We start from the raw sequence: 15,261 nt of genomic DNA, 5'->3' as shown, positions 1-15,261 counted from the left end.
GTTCCTCCGGGCACTTCGGTTTCCTCCCACATCCCAAAAACATACTGACTAGCTAATTGGCTTCCCCTCCTCTAGACTACGATACATACACTACATGACCCATACATAGGGCTCAATTCACTAAGCTTAAAGAGAAACTCCAACCTAGAATTGAACTTTATCCCAATCAGTAGCTGATACCCCCTTTTACATGAGACATATAATAATTTTCACAAACAGACCATCAGGGGGCGCTGTATGACTGATTTTGTGCTGAAACCCCTCCCACAAGAAGCTCTGAGTACCGCGGTACTCTGGGCAAACTGCCACAATGTAACAATGTTCACAGACAGGAAATGGCTTTTTTACAGCTGTCTCTAACAGCCAAAACAGCTAGAAACCGCTACATAACCTGCCCACAGTAACAATGTCACCATGTAATACATGTCAGAATGTAAATCGGGGAGAGGAAAGATTTTACAATGAGCAAACACTTACTAAATCATTTATACATAATTATGGTAAAAAATGAAGCACTGTTTTTACTACATTATTTTCACTGGAGTTCCTCTTTAACTCCTGTCTTTAATAACTCAGAGCTGTTTTACAGTTATCACAATTATATCACCATGGTGACAACTGTAAAACAGCTCAGAAGAGTTATTAAAGACAGGAGTTAAGCTTAGTGAATTGAGGCCATAGACATATGACTTTGGTAAGGATTAGATTGTGAGCCCCTCTTAGGAACAGTTAAAGAGGACTGCAGTTAAAATAACGTAAAGAAAAAAGTGCTTAACTTTTACAATAATTACGTATAAATGATTTAGTCAGTGTTTGCCCATTGTAAAATCTTTCCTCTCCCTGATTTACATTCTGACATTTATCACATGGTGAAATTTTTACTGCTGGCAGGTGATGTCCGTGGAAGGAAATGCTGTTTTTTTGCCAGTTGGAAACAGCTGTTATATCCCACAATGCAACAAGGCTCCCACAGTGTGATGTCAGTACCTAGGTGCTGTCATCACACTGTGGGAGAGGTTTCACCACAATATCAGCCATACAGAGCTCTCGGATGATCCGTTTGAGAAAAGGTAAAGATTTCTTGTGGGAAAGGGAGTATCGACTACTGACTGGGATGAAGACATATAAATACTAAATAATAATTATATATAAAATCAGAACAGAAGCAATTTAATGCCAACTGCAGCTTATTTTCTGTCCAGTAATCGCAGAGACTGGATCTAAGACTTATGGCCCATACTCACGGGCTACAATTGTTGCCGCAACACGCGGCGCGCACCCCGAACCGTCGCTGCTGTTGCCAGGCGATTGGCGCGATCACCTGGCAACAGTTGCCGCCGCAACTCCGCCGCAACTGTCGATAGTCCACGTGGGTATGCGGACTAGCGACAGCAACAAGCAGGGAATACCCTGAGCTTCCAGCGGGGGGAGGAACAGCAGCGACAGCTTCCGCCGCATCAGTTGCCAGGTCCCTCTGCCGTGTGTATGCGGAGGGATCTGGCGACGAGCTGTCGCCGGCCTGTCGCGCACACGCTCCCGTGTGCTAGCGACAGGCCACAAATGTAGCCCATGAGTATGAATAACTGTATTTAAAGAGGAACTTCAGTGAAAATAATGTAATAAACAAATGCTTCATTTTTACAATAATTATGTATAAATTATCTACTCAGTGTTTGCACATTGTAAAATCTTTCCTTTTTACATTCTGACATTTATCACATGGTGACATTTTTACTGCTGGCAGGTGAGGTCAGTAGAAGGAGGAGCTGCTTGCTTTTTGGCAGTTGAAAACAGCTATAAACAGCTGTTATTTCCCACAATGCAACAAGGCCCCCACAGGGGTTTCAACCACAATATTAGCCATACAGAGCCCCCTGATGATCCGTTTGTGAAAAGGAAAAGATTTCTCATGGGAAAGGAGACATCAGCTACTGATTGGGATGAAGTTCAATCAGTTATGGTTTCTCTTTAAGTACAGTCATCCAAATTGCACCCCTCATCTAAAAGGACTCCAGACTTCAAGCAACAAGTGCGGGGCACTCTCCCCGTACTCCGTAGCCAGGAAGCTGTGCCGGCAGACGCTGACTGCATGACGGGAGCGGGAGAGAGCCAGCTTGCTCTGTGGAAGCTACAGTGAAGTTCCAGAGTGGCTATATGCTATGGAAACACAAGACCTCACACAGACGGATTCCAATGCCCTTCACCAGCAGAGGAGAAGTACTGTTGTTTCAGCCTGCCAAGGCTTGCAGGGGAGGGCTAAGGGTTATGCATCAGGATGGGTGTTTGTGCGGGGAAGGGCTAAGGGTTAGGCACCAGGAAGGTAGTTTGTGCGGGGTCAGGGCTAAGGGTTGGGCATCAGGAAAGGTGTTTGTACGGGGGAGGGCTAAGGGTTAGGCATCAGGAAGGGTGTTTGTGCGGGGGAGGGCTAAGGGTTAGGCATCAGGAAGGGTGTTTGTGCGGGGGAGGGCTAAGGGTTAGGCATCAGGAAGGGTGTTTGTGCGGAGGAGGGCTAAGGGTTAGGCATCAGGAAGGGTGTTTGTGCGGGGGAGGGCTAAGGGTTGGGCATGAGGAAGGGTGTTTGTGCGGGGGAGGGCTAAGGGTTGGGCATGAGGAAGGGTGTTTGTGCGGGGGAGGGCTAAGGGTTAGGCATCAGGAAGAGCTTTTGTGCGGGGGAGGGCTAAGGGTTAGGCATGCCCCCTGATGATCCGTTTGTGAAAAGGAAAAGATTTCTCATGGGAAACGAGGCATCAACTACTGATTGGGTTTTCACTTTGAACTGGAACTTGCAGATACAGCCCACTGAGGTTATTTATGGATTGCTGGTGAGTGGCAAATTATTTTTAGTGCGCAGGGGACATTGCATTGTTTGGCTGTAAAGAAGGAGGTCATCGGTCCTGATTGCCCAGATCAGCTGGAATAGGTTATGGTTTTTTTCTGAGGTTTAACTCAATCAATCGCTCCTACGAAGAATTAAGTATTGGTCTGACGCAGAGCAATGTCACATGTCCAATCTGGACCCCTCCAGAGGGTCAGGATGCTGAGTGTCATCTAATACATAGTCCAGCAGCTCAGTCTCCATCTCATTCTCGCTACCTTCTGATGGATGGAACTCCTCCTCCTCTTCATCCTCTTCCTCCTCTCCAGACTCATAGGAGATCTGCTCCTTCTTCTCCGTGGTGGTGGACGGAGCCGAGAACAGGGCTAAGCCAAGAGCAGAAAGAAAGGAACATAATAGAATTATTGTACATTTTAAGAGGAACTAAACTCAGGACTTCCTCTCTGCTCTAAAAGATAAGCCACCGCATGACAGCCTTGTTCATTACAATCTTACAAAAAACTGAAGCTTATCTTTTCACTATTTCCAGAGGGCAATGAAAGGGTTAAGCCTCAGTGCTTACTGTATGAGAGCTGCCTCTGCAGTCTAATCACAGTTGCTAATAAGACAGTTTAATCTGGGTAAACAAGCACAGGGAAGTGAATTTATTAAGCAACTACCTGTGGAATAAAGACTTTTCATTGGGTGCTGTGCAAGAGTTTGGGTCCGCTTTAAGAATGTGAGGTCACAAGCCGGGTCTTTCTCTCCTTTGATTTCTTGTAAATGCTAAAGGTTTTGTAGGACGCTTTCTGTATTAGTTAAGTCTTGTTCACACACAGACATGAGCGTGTTTAACAGCCAGTATATAACCGCCCTCAAAACACTGAGGGCTCTGTGCAGCTAATTAGTCCTTAAGAAAGGGAAAGTACCTGGGCTGTCTGCATTGAAAAGGAGTACAGATTTCAGACTAGAAAAATAATGCAGCTTGGGCTTACAGTCCATCCAAAAGGGAGTCCACACGTTATCCAGTAATAATGGCGCCTATTAGAAAGGGTGCCTCATTCACATCAATGAAAATCTTTTCCCCGTGCATCTTCCCCATTGCGGCGGGCTTCTGATGTCAAGCATGTGATGCAAGTGTGATGTCACGCAGCCGCTGCATGCTTTACAGAAGCCCAGTGGCAAAGTGGACGATGCATGGTGACCGTGGTGGGAGACCGCGAATAGGTAAAGTATTAAATGCATGGGCGGGGGGCACATTCACATTAGGGGAAACAGCGTCGGGGCTCCATCATGTTCATCGCTCATCCCGATATCCCGCGCCATTGCCGCTGTGTACCCAATTGACCACATAAGCCCGACATCTTGCAGGATGTCCGATCAATACATTCAACCAATTTCGGGCCGAAACTGGTTGAACAGTCGTTCGAGCTTGCTTGTGGCGGCACCAATTTGCATCGGATTTGATAATAAGTAATGAATCGGATGCTCGATTGGCCACCAAGTCGAGTAATGTAAAGGGCACCCATACTCCGACACAGGAAAAAATACTACTACTCGGTGGCGCTGTTGTCCCTATGGTCTCATCCTCCACCACTGCGCCATATAATGTAAATATTACGTGGATGCAGTTTTTTTAGGGGTACCACTGCTAGGAAATTACAATAGAGCGTAGAGCGTATGCAAAGAGGCCGGGCTACAATGCGCAAACTGCGCCAGACCCGCCCCCCCTCTCTCTTATGCCAGGTCGCCTCCTCGCTCTAGAGCATACATGTCAAACTCCGGCCCGCGGGCCAAATCTGGCCCTCCAAGCCATCAAATTTGGCCCCCCACTTTACATTATGTTTGGCCCACTCTAGACCACCAGGGAAGCTATATTGGAGGTGAAGCCCTAGAACACCAGGGAAGCCGTATGGGGGATATGGACGAAATAACTAAACTGTATAGGGGAGGGTGGAAGCCTCTAGACACCAAGGAACTGTTTATGGGAGGGAGGACCACTAGACGCCAGGGAACTCCATAGGGGCTGAAGGGGGGGGCATTAGACACCTGGGAATTATATAAGGGAGGAAGGTGGCCAGTAGACATTGAGGTTGGCCCACAACTAGGTCCCAGAGTACAATTTCGTCCCACTTTGTATTTGAGTTTGACACCCCCCCCCCCCCCCCCCCAGCACGATTACCCACATCCCACCAGCACTTCCTGTTTTCCAGTCTGCTGGGGGGTCATGGGTGATCACGAAAATTGATTGGGTGAGGTGGCCCGGTCCAGCCTTTCCCCAAAAATATGGCACCAATTCACTATCCTTGTAATGTATACAGCAGAACTGACAGGGTTGTCTTTCTACGCAACAAAGGTTAGATTCGGCTTTAAAACATCCTAAATGCACAGATCTACTAAGATCTACTCAGTCTACCGAAACACAGGGAAAAATGGCAGCCGGTAATACAGTCGCCTCTCACCTGGTCTCTTGGAGCGGATGATCTGTTTGATCATGAGGGACATGCAGTCTCTGAGCTGCTCGCTGGTCTTCAGGGGACACCAGCCGTCCCTTTCTGTGCACTCCGCTTCCTGGCCGTCATTACGCTTAATGATTTCCTGCAGACTAGACCCATGAAGCCACGTGTTAAAAAGTGGAACTCAAGTCAGTTTATTTACTTAATTTACTATGACAGCACAGTTAATGACTTACACAAAAATCAGTAGTGTTTACACATGAAAATGTATTTTTACCTTTAAAAATAACAATCAAACTAAAAGCTTTTGCCCCACCCTACTTTTGTCCTGAGCCTTGAAATACATTAGATTCCATTACAGTTACTTCAGACATGAGCAAGATAAACAAGTGATAAAACTTGTGAGCAACCAGTGCAAGTATGAGGTAAACTGGAAAAATGTCATATGCTAACACAGTGGTAATTGAAGAATGATTTTATTACAATAATATATGGGGTTCAAAGCCACTTTAACGAAACATTTCACCCCAACTAGGGATCACAGCAGCAACTTTTTTCCAACTGTGAATTTAGTTTAAAAGTACCCCTGAACTGGGACCAAAAAATGATTGTAGCCCAAGTGGCCTAGATTACCTTTACTTAAGTGTGCTGCCGCTGCTTGTTGTCATCAGGGTCCCCCTGTTCCTAGTGGTCTTCATATTCAATGGAATCCTCCAGTTGAATATGAAAACCAAGATGCTTCCCCTAGCGATGGTGCGTGAATTGGAAGAACTGCGCAGGCCCGAGTTACAAACTGCGCAAGCACAGAGAAAGCAAGTGCTTGTTCACGCTCGCTTTCACTGCCCAGCCACAGCTCCTGGTGGCACAGGAGCTACAGGGAATGAGGAAAGGGGGGGGGGGGGGGATGAGCAGAAGCACACAGGTAACCTAGCCCACCATGGGCCTCGTAATTGTTTTGACTCCAAAGTAAAATACTTCATGAATAAGATGGGAAATTAGGCATTACCTGTCCACCCAGATCCCCCCCCCCCTTCCTTCCTTGCAAACCTTTTATTATTTTGTTTATTGAATACATGTGCAGCTACATTCTATTGGTTTTTGCAGGTTCCTTACGGAAAAACAAACAAAAATAAACAGTATAACATTTTAGGAGGAAGAAAAAAAAAACACAGATGATGAGTATCTTGGATTACCTGTCTACATGCAGATCGCAGAACTGGTAGAACATCTGTCGATACGGAGGCAAACTGCCATCCCGGAATACGTACACCGACTCCTGCGCAATAGAAGAGACAGCAACACGCGTAAGAGCGACACTCCACATATAAAATACAACCCACACAATGCATTACTCGTGATGAAAATCCACAGAACAGTCACTTGGTATCATGGGGTTGATTCGATAAAAGCGGTATGATTCATTCTGGATTTAGGGTCTAAAAAGTGGTACAATTTTTATCATGCGCTTTTAGACCCTAAATCTGGGGAAAAAAAGATCATGCTGCTAGGGAGATCTCCTCTGCAGCAGCCCAGCACTCACCTCCCTGTGATCCAGCACTACAGTTTTCCCTTCGTCCTCTGGGTGGCGCTGTAACCTTATAGTGAGATTGCCTGCTGTCGTCATGACCAGGGCTGTGGAGTCGGAGTCGGAGTCGTGGAGTCAGAGTCGTGGAGTCGGGCAATTTTGGGTGCCTGGAGTCGGAGTCGGGAAAAAATGCACCGACTCCGACTACTAATGAATTTGTAACTGTAATTAAAATAGAAAATATGATAAAATGTTCTATTTCTCAGATAATAGTCATTAAAAATAATGTATATATACAGTAATAGCTGTGCTTAGTCCACAAAAATGAAATAAACCAATCAAAATTAGTTACTTGTGCTGCTTCAATAAAGCAGTCCCCGTATTTTTAAGGTCAGATATACATATCTGATTGTGACTGTATATATGATGTGTACACAGGAATCTCTTATATATACTAAATAACATCTATGCTGTAAGAATAAAGCCTGATGTGTAGCTGTGTCACTAATAGAGATGGTCAATGAGATGGAAATAATTCTGCACTGATGCTGATTTATGCAAATGTATGCACTCCCTTTGCTGATGAAATCAAATAATTTGATATGTTATTAAAATTTGGTTTGGTGACTACAAATTAAAGGGTACCTGAGACGGATGAAAAGTAAAGTTTTATACATACCTGGGGCTTCCTCCAGCCCCCTTCAGGCTAATCAGTCCCTCACTGTCCTCCACCACCCGGATCTTCTGCTATGAGTCCTGGTAATTCAGCCAGTCAGCGCAGTCCGGCCGCATGCCACTCCCACAGCCAGGAACATTCTGCACTTGCGCAATAGTGCTGCACAGGTGTAGTATGCTCCTAGCGGTGGAGTGTGTTCATGCGCACTACGCCAGACTGGCTCAAGTACCTGGACTCATAGCAGAAGATCCAGGTGGTGGAGGAGGACAACGAGGGACTGATTATCCTGAAGGCGGCTGGAGGAAGCCCCAGGTATGTATAAAACTTTAATTTCATCTGTCTCAGGTTTACTTTGTTACACAGTAGTACTATACTCTACATATGCACTCCTCACAGAGCTGCAGGGAATCCACTGAGAATGCTGTGCACATTGAACACAGAGGTGTTGTCTGTTTACAATCTCCTCATTCCCCTGCAGAGTACCTGCACATCATTCTTACATGTACCCACACTTACATTGCCTAGGGCCTGATAGATGTTCTTTGTTTTCCGGTTTGTACCTTTTACAAGTACTATTACTAAGGACTAGTTTTAGTCTAAAGGGAATAAATATAGTAGTCTACATATCCTTCTCACTTCAGTTGTCTTGTAAAATTCCTAAGCGTTGGCAGTTATGAGACGAATTTCATGTTACATACTTTTAATCAACAAAATTGTAATATGCAAATTAGAGGAGTCGGAGTCGGTGGAATCCTAAACTGAGGAGTCGGAGTCGGAGTCGGTGGATTTTTGGACCGACTCCACAGCCCTGGTCATGACGATAGATGGCGATCTCACCTGGGGGAAGCAGAGCCTCCGTGGAGAGGAAGAAGAATGGCAGCCGACGTCGGGATCCTCTGGGTGGTGAGTGAAACCGTCCGCTGTGCGCATTACTCTGCAGTAACCTCCCGGTGGCTACCACGAGTGTAGCGTGGGGTTACGGCTCCTAGCTTGTTTTTTTTTTCCCCGAGCTGGACTCGTGTTTACCACTAAGGAGGTTAATATTGCCATTCCTAAATCTAAATCAACCACATGCCTGACCTAAATCGCTGAACTTGTCCACAGACATATACCCAGACGCACTCTCCAATGACCAGTGCGTGACAGCCCCATTCTCGCTCCCATGCGCGGCTACAGGACTTCTCAAGAGCTTCCCTCACTCACTGGAAGACCCTTCCACCACCCATCAGGCTTACTGGATTCTTCAACACCTTCAAACATGCCCTCAAGACCCACCTCTTTAAGATCGCTTACCACCCTGCATCAACGCCATAACTCTCTCTGATGAGCACCTATTATGCAACCCCTGCCTAGTGTGTCCCTACCTCGCTTAATTTAAATTTTAAGCCTCTGGCAGGGTCCTCCCCCCTTGTGCATTCAACTTGCTAATGCAACCACTTTATTGGGTATCCTTACTAAGGACTGACTTGGACTTAAACTCCGTTGCATAATCTGGTATCTTGTTCCTTGTTGTCAGTCTCCATATTTATTGGATTGATCAGCGCTGCGTAATATGTTGGCAATTTATAAATACAATAAATAAAATTACCAGTAATTACGCCAGCAGAGTACCCTGTGTTGCAATTAGCACGAGAGCCATATAATAAATGTCTAGATTGAGCTAAGAGGGGGATCCACTGCACTCTATCTGAAATGAGTATGCACTAAAGGCAATTAAATACAATTGGCCCATTAAACCAGCACCACTCCTATATTAAAGTATATAATACATAATGAAGTTTACTCACATTAAACATATAATGATTGAAAACAATAAAAACATCTTAGGCTCCCCGGTTCCCCAACCTCCTATAATCCTGCTCTTATATTGACCTGATGAAGCAGTTTATCCTGCGAAACGCGTTGTCCAAGGGCAAATTAAATTAAAAAATGTTTTCTACTGTTGCCGTGAACCTTTTCCTTCCAGGTAGGACCTTTTTACTATTATTACATTTTAAAGTACTAGTTTGGCATATTGTATCAATTAGAGCGCCTCCAGTTATTTACAGTTGTACTATAGTGACCCTGTAGGGGAACTCACCCCACAAGGAAATTGTGGAGCAAATCATTTTTTGGAGCTGTGACCGCAACATCCTATCTAAAGGCTGAGTGGGGGTCAGGGCTGTAGAGTTGGTAAAAAATCATCCCGACATTTTATGAAACCGCCGACTCCGACTCCAGGAACCCAAACTTGCTCTGACTCCTCAACATCGACTCCTTAGTCTAACTCTAATACTTACCAGGGCTGTGCGGTTGGCACAAAAATCATCTGACTCCGACTGCTCGGTTTATGAAAGCTCCAACTTGAGGTATCCAAAATTACTGACTCCACAGGCCTGTTAGGGGCGGTACTTTCCCTCACACCCATACGAGTGGTTGCCTCTTGAGTGAGTATACCCTTTAAAGAGAGTCTGAAGCGAGAATAAATCTCGCTTCAGACCTCATAAATAGCAGGGGCATGTGTGCCCCTGCTAAAACGCCGCTATAGCGCGGCTTAACGGGGGTCCCTTCACCCCCAAATCCCCCTCGATACACCGGGGGAGCGCTTCCTGGTTGGGGCAGGGCTAACCGCCGCAGCCCTGCCCCACGCGCGTCTGTCAGCGCGTATCTCCGCCTCTCCCCCGCCCCTCTCAGTCTTCCTTCACTGAGAGGGGCGGGGGAGAGGCGGCGATGCGCCGCTGACAGACGCGACTGGAGGCAGGGCTGCAGCCGTTAGCCCTGCCTCCAGGAAGAGACAGCCAGCGACTTTTTCTACGACACACTTTTGCGGGGGGTGGGTTGGGGGTGAAGGGACCCCCGTTTAGCCGCGGGATAGCGGCGTTTTAGCAGGGGCACACGTGCCCCTGCTATTTATGAGCTCTGAAGCGAGATTTATTCTCGCTTCAGAGTCTCTTTAAGCTGCTATTACACAACCCATTATCTGGCTCCATTACACCGCAGACATATGTAATTGCCGCCGGGAGACTTGGGCGCAGGATACAGCCGGTATATGGCTTATCCTGCTGCTGCACAAGTCCTGGCGGCGTTAATTACTATTCCCCCTCTAGGTCCAGCTATTGCTGGAGGACGAATTATAGTGTTTTAAAATGTAACTTCTGCTCCGAAGTTACTCAGTGTGCGCCCAAGTCTCCTGTGCTGTGATTACAGCGCTCGATTACACCAGATTAGGCTCTCGGCATCCATGTGCTCTTTTTTTTATTTCCACAAGCCCTGCATTAAAAGACGACGCCTCTCAGGTGATCACATTTCATATACGTTTCAAAATTTCATAATATATTATTGAATTTGGCCCACAAAAGCTTGAGAACTAATACTGTTATGCACTCCATTTAGAGCCCACAACTTATATATAAACCTGGGTTCAGTGTAGCAAAAAAAAAAAAAAAAGTGCAAGGTGCCATAAATTTGCAGATAAATGCATAAATGAATAGGTACACTAAGTTTGACTACATTATTGTTTTAGCACATACTTGGCCTGAAGAAGTAGGTTGAGCCCATGAAATGCGTTGCCACTCTCCGGCTAATAATGGTGTAAGAACACAATTATTTATTGAAGACATAACAACAAAAGTTATTTAGGTGATACCTTTAACCACCCTGGCGTTCTATTTCCCCAGGATTTCCGTGCAAAAAGTGGTTCAATTAATTTCAAATAATTTTCTAGCATTTTTTTTTTTTATCAATTTTTTTTACTATTCAATTCAATACAAGTTATTGTATTGAATTCCATAAAAAAAAAAAAAGTGTTTGCCACGAGATGTTGACGACGCTGTGTGACCCTGGTGTCATCAACGCCGATCGGCGGGGGACATGTCATCGCTGAGGGAGAAGCAAAATCCAAGCCAAGAGACATGGAAGAATGCACTGGGGAAGTTATCAGAGGTACGCAACGAGGGATCAGCAAGCCAATGGTGTGTATAAGACCCAGATGTATAGGTAGCCAGATGTTTTGCTAGGTATATAGTGAGCCAGGTGTAGCCAGATGTATAGGAGCCAGGTGTAGCCAGATGTATAGGAGCCAGGTGTAGCCAGATGTATAGGAGCCAGGTGTAGCCAGATGTATAGGAGCCAGGTGTAGCCAGATGTATAGGTGCCAGGTGTAGCCAGATGTATAGGTGCCAGGTGTAGCCAGATGTATAGGTGCCAGGTGTAGTCAGATGTATAGGTGCCAGGTGTAGCCAGATGTATAGGAGCCAGGTGTAGCCAGATGTATAGGTGCCAGGTGTAGCCAGATGTATAGGTGCCAGGTGTAGCCAGATGTATAGGTGCCAGGTGTAGCCAGATGTATAGGTGCCAGGTGTAGCCAGATGTATAGGAGCCAGGTGTAGCCAGATGTATAGGTGTCAGGTGTAGCCAGATGTATAGGAGCCAGGTGTAGCCAGATGTATAGGTGCCAGGTGTAGCCAGATGTATAGGTGCCAGGTGTAGCCAGATGTATAGGAGCCAGGTGTAGCCAGATGTATAGGAGCCAGGTGTAGCCAGGTGTAGCCAGATGTATAGGAGCCAGGTGTAGCCAGATGTATAGGAGCCAGGTGTAGCCAGATGTATAGGAGCCAGGTGTAGCCAGATGTATAGGTGCCAGGTGTAGCCAGATGTATAGGTGCCAGGTGTAGCCAGATGTATAGGTGCCAGGTGTAGCCAGATGTATAGGAGCCAGGTGTAGCCAGATGTATAGGAGCCAGGTGTAGCCAGATGTATAGGAGCCAGGTGTAGCCAGATGTATAGGAGCCAGGTGTAGCCAGATGTATAGGTGCCAGGTGTAGCCAGATGTATAGGTGCCAGGTGTAGCCAGATGCATAGGTGCCAGGTGTAGCCAGATGCATAGGAGCCAGGTGTAGCCAGATGCATAGGTGCCAGGTGTAGCCAGATGCATAGGAGCCAGGTGTAGCCAGATGTATAGGTGCCAGGTGTAGCCAGATGTATAGGTGCCAGGTGTAGTCAGATGTATAGGTGCCAGGTGTAGCCAGATGTATAGGAGCCAGGTGTAGCCAGATGTATAGGAGCCAGGTGTAGCCAGATGTATAGGTGCCAGGTGTAGCCAGATGTATAGGTGCCAGGTGTAGCCAGATGTATAGGAGCCAGGTGTAGCCAGATGTATAGGAGCCAGGTGTAGCCAGATGTATAGGAGCCAGGTGTAGCCAGATGTATAGGTGCCATGTGTAACCAGATGTATAGGAGCCAGGTGTAGCCAGATGTATAGGTGCCAGGTGTAGCCAGATGTATAGGTGCCAGGTGTAGCCAGATGTATAGGTGCCAGGTGTAGCCAGATGTATAGGTGCCAGGTGTAGCCAGATGTATAGGTGCCAGGTGTAGCCAGATGCATAGGTGCCAGGTGTAGCCAGATGCATAGGAGCCAGGTGTAGCCAGATGCATAGGTGCCAGGTGTAGCCAGATGTATAGGTGCCAGGTGTAGCCAGATGTATAGGTGCCAGGTGTAGCCAGATGTATAGGAGCCAGGTGTAGCCAGATGTATAGGAGCCAGGTGTAGCCAGATGTATAGGAGCCAGGTGTAGCCAGATGCATAGGTGCCAGGTGTAGCCAGATGCATAGGAGCCAGGTGTAGCCAGATGCATAGGTGCCAGGTGTAGCCAGATGCATAGGAGCCAGGTGTAGCCAGATGCATAGGTGCCAGGTGTAGCCAGATGTATAGGTGCCAGGTGTAGCCAGATGTATAGGTGCCAGGTGTAGCCAGATGCATAGGAGCCAGGTGTAACCAGATGCATAGGAGCCAGGTGTAGCCAGATGTATAGGTGCCATGTGTAGCCAGATGTATAGGTGCCATGTGTAGCCAGATGTATAGGAGCCAGGTGTAGCCAGATGTATAGGTGCCAGGGGTAGCCAGATGTATAGGAGCCAGGGGTAGCCAGATGTATAGGAGCCAGGGGTAACCAGATGTATAGGAGCCAGGTGTAGCCAGATGTATAGGAGCCAGGTGTAGCCAGATGTATAGGAGCCAGGTGTAGCCAGATGTATAGGTGCCAGGTGTAGCCAGATGTATAGGAGCAAGGTGTAGCCAGATGTATAGGTGCCAGGTGTAGCCAGATGTATAGGTGCCAGGTGTAGCCAGATGTATAGGAGCCAGGTGTAGCCAGAGTATAGGAGCCAGGTGTAGCCAGAGGTATAGGTGCCAGGTGTAGCCAGATGTATAGGAGCCAGGTGTAGCCAGAGTATAGGAGCCAGGTGTAGCCAGATGTATAGGTGCCAGGTGTAGCCAGATGTATAGGAGCCAGGTGTAGCCAGATGTATAGGAGCCAGGTGTAGCCAGATGTATAGGAGCCAGGTGTAGCCAGATGTATAGGTGCCAGGTGTAGCCAGATGTATAGGAGCCAGGTGTAGCCAGATGTACAGGTGCCAGGTGTAGCCAGATGTATAGGAGCCAGGTGTAGCCAGATGTATAGGAGCCAGGTGTAGCCAGATGTATAGGAGCCAGGTGTAGCCAGATGTATAGGAGCCAGGTGTAGCCAGATGTATAGGAGCCAGGTGTAGCCAGATGTATAGGAGCCAGGTGTAGCCAGATGTATAGGAGCCAGGTGTAGCCAGATGTATAGGAGCCAGGTGTAGCCAGATGTATAGGTGCCATGTGTAGCCAGATGTATAGGTGTCATGTGTAGCCAGATGTATAGGTGCCAGGTGTAGCCAGATGTATAGGTGCCAGGTGTAGCCAGATGTATAGGTGCCAGGTGTAGCCAGATGTATAGGAGCCAGGTGTAGCCAGATGTATAGGTGCCAGGTGTAGCCAGATGTATAGGTGCCAGGTGTAGCCAGATGTATAGGTGCCAGGTGTAGCCAGATGTATAGGAGCCAGGTGTAGCAAGAGTATAGGAGCCAGGTGTAGCCAGAGGTATAGGTGCCAGGTGTAGCCAGATGTATAGGTGCCAGGTGTAGCCAGATGTATAGGAGCCAGGTGTAGCCAGAGTATAGGAGCCAGGTGTAGCCAGATGTATAGGTGCCAGGTGTAGCCAGATGTATAGGAGCCAGGTGTAGCCAGATGTATAGGAGCCAGGTGTAGCCAGATGTATAGGAGCCAGGTGTAGCCAGATGTATAGGAGCCAGGTGTAGCCAGATGTATAGGTGCCAGGTGTAGCCAGATGTATAGGAGCCAGGTGTAGCCAGATGTATAGGAGCCAGGTGTAGCCAGATGTACAGGTGCCAGGTGTAGCCAGATGTATAGGAGCCAGGTGTAGCCAGATGTATAGGAGCCAGGTGTAGCCAGATGTATAGGAGCCAGGTGTAGCCAGATGTATAGGAGCCAGGTGTAGCCAGATGTATAGGAGCCAGGTGTAGCCAGATGTATAGGAGCCAGGTGTAGCCAGATGTATAGTAGCCAGATGTATAGGTGCCAGGTGTAGCCAGATGTATAGGAGCCAGGTGTAGCCAGATGTATAGGAGCCAGGTGTAGCCAGATGTATAGGAGCCAGGTGTAGCCAGATGTATAGGTGCCAGGTGTAGCCAGATGCATAGGAGCCAGGTGTAGCCAGATGTATAGGTAGCCAGATGTCCCCCCTCCCCCTCCTCCTACCCTCCCGTCTGAAGCCCGGGTGTACTCACCCCAGGGCAGTCTCCTGCGGCGGCAGCACTTCCTCCTCTATCACAAAGTCTGGTGTTCTCTGTAATTACAGTTACGAGGCTTGGTGATGCCACCGAGCCTCATAACTGTAGCTACTCAGATCGGGACTTCGGCGATGGAGGAGGATGGTGTCCATCGCAGCTGGCGCAGGAGACAGCCCTGGGGTGAGTACATCAAGGCTTC

The 15,261-nt window shown here is 47.4% G+C and overlaps 1 protein-coding gene across 1 annotated transcript in view; it reads right to left on the bottom strand.

Annotated features, from left to right (window-relative positions):
• Nucleotides 1–517: 517 nt before the first annotated feature.
• GTF3C5 (general transcription factor IIIC subunit 5) overlaps nt 518–15,261 on the bottom strand; it is a 47,917-nt gene continuing 33,173 nt past the window's right edge. The window contains exons 9-11 of the mRNA XM_068248825.1: nt 6,465–6,547; nt 5,278–5,420; nt 518–3,201 (exon numbers count right to left, since the gene is read on the bottom strand). Coding sequence (XP_068104926.1) covers nt 2,999–3,201; nt 5,278–5,420; nt 6,465–6,547 — 429 coding nt within the window. The 3' untranslated portion in view covers nt 518–2,998. The remainder of the gene's footprint in view (nt 3,202–5,277; nt 5,421–6,464; nt 6,548–15,261) is intronic.

This window comes from Hyperolius riggenbachi, chromosome 8 (genome assembly GCF_040937935.1).
Source record: "Hyperolius riggenbachi isolate aHypRig1 chromosome 8, aHypRig1.pri, whole genome shotgun sequence".
NCBI classification, from domain to species: Eukaryota; Metazoa; Chordata; class Amphibia; order Anura; family Hyperoliidae; genus Hyperolius; species Hyperolius riggenbachi.
The sequence above is the reverse complement of the archived record's forward strand: the minus strand, read 5'-3'. Positions and strand labels throughout refer to the sequence as shown.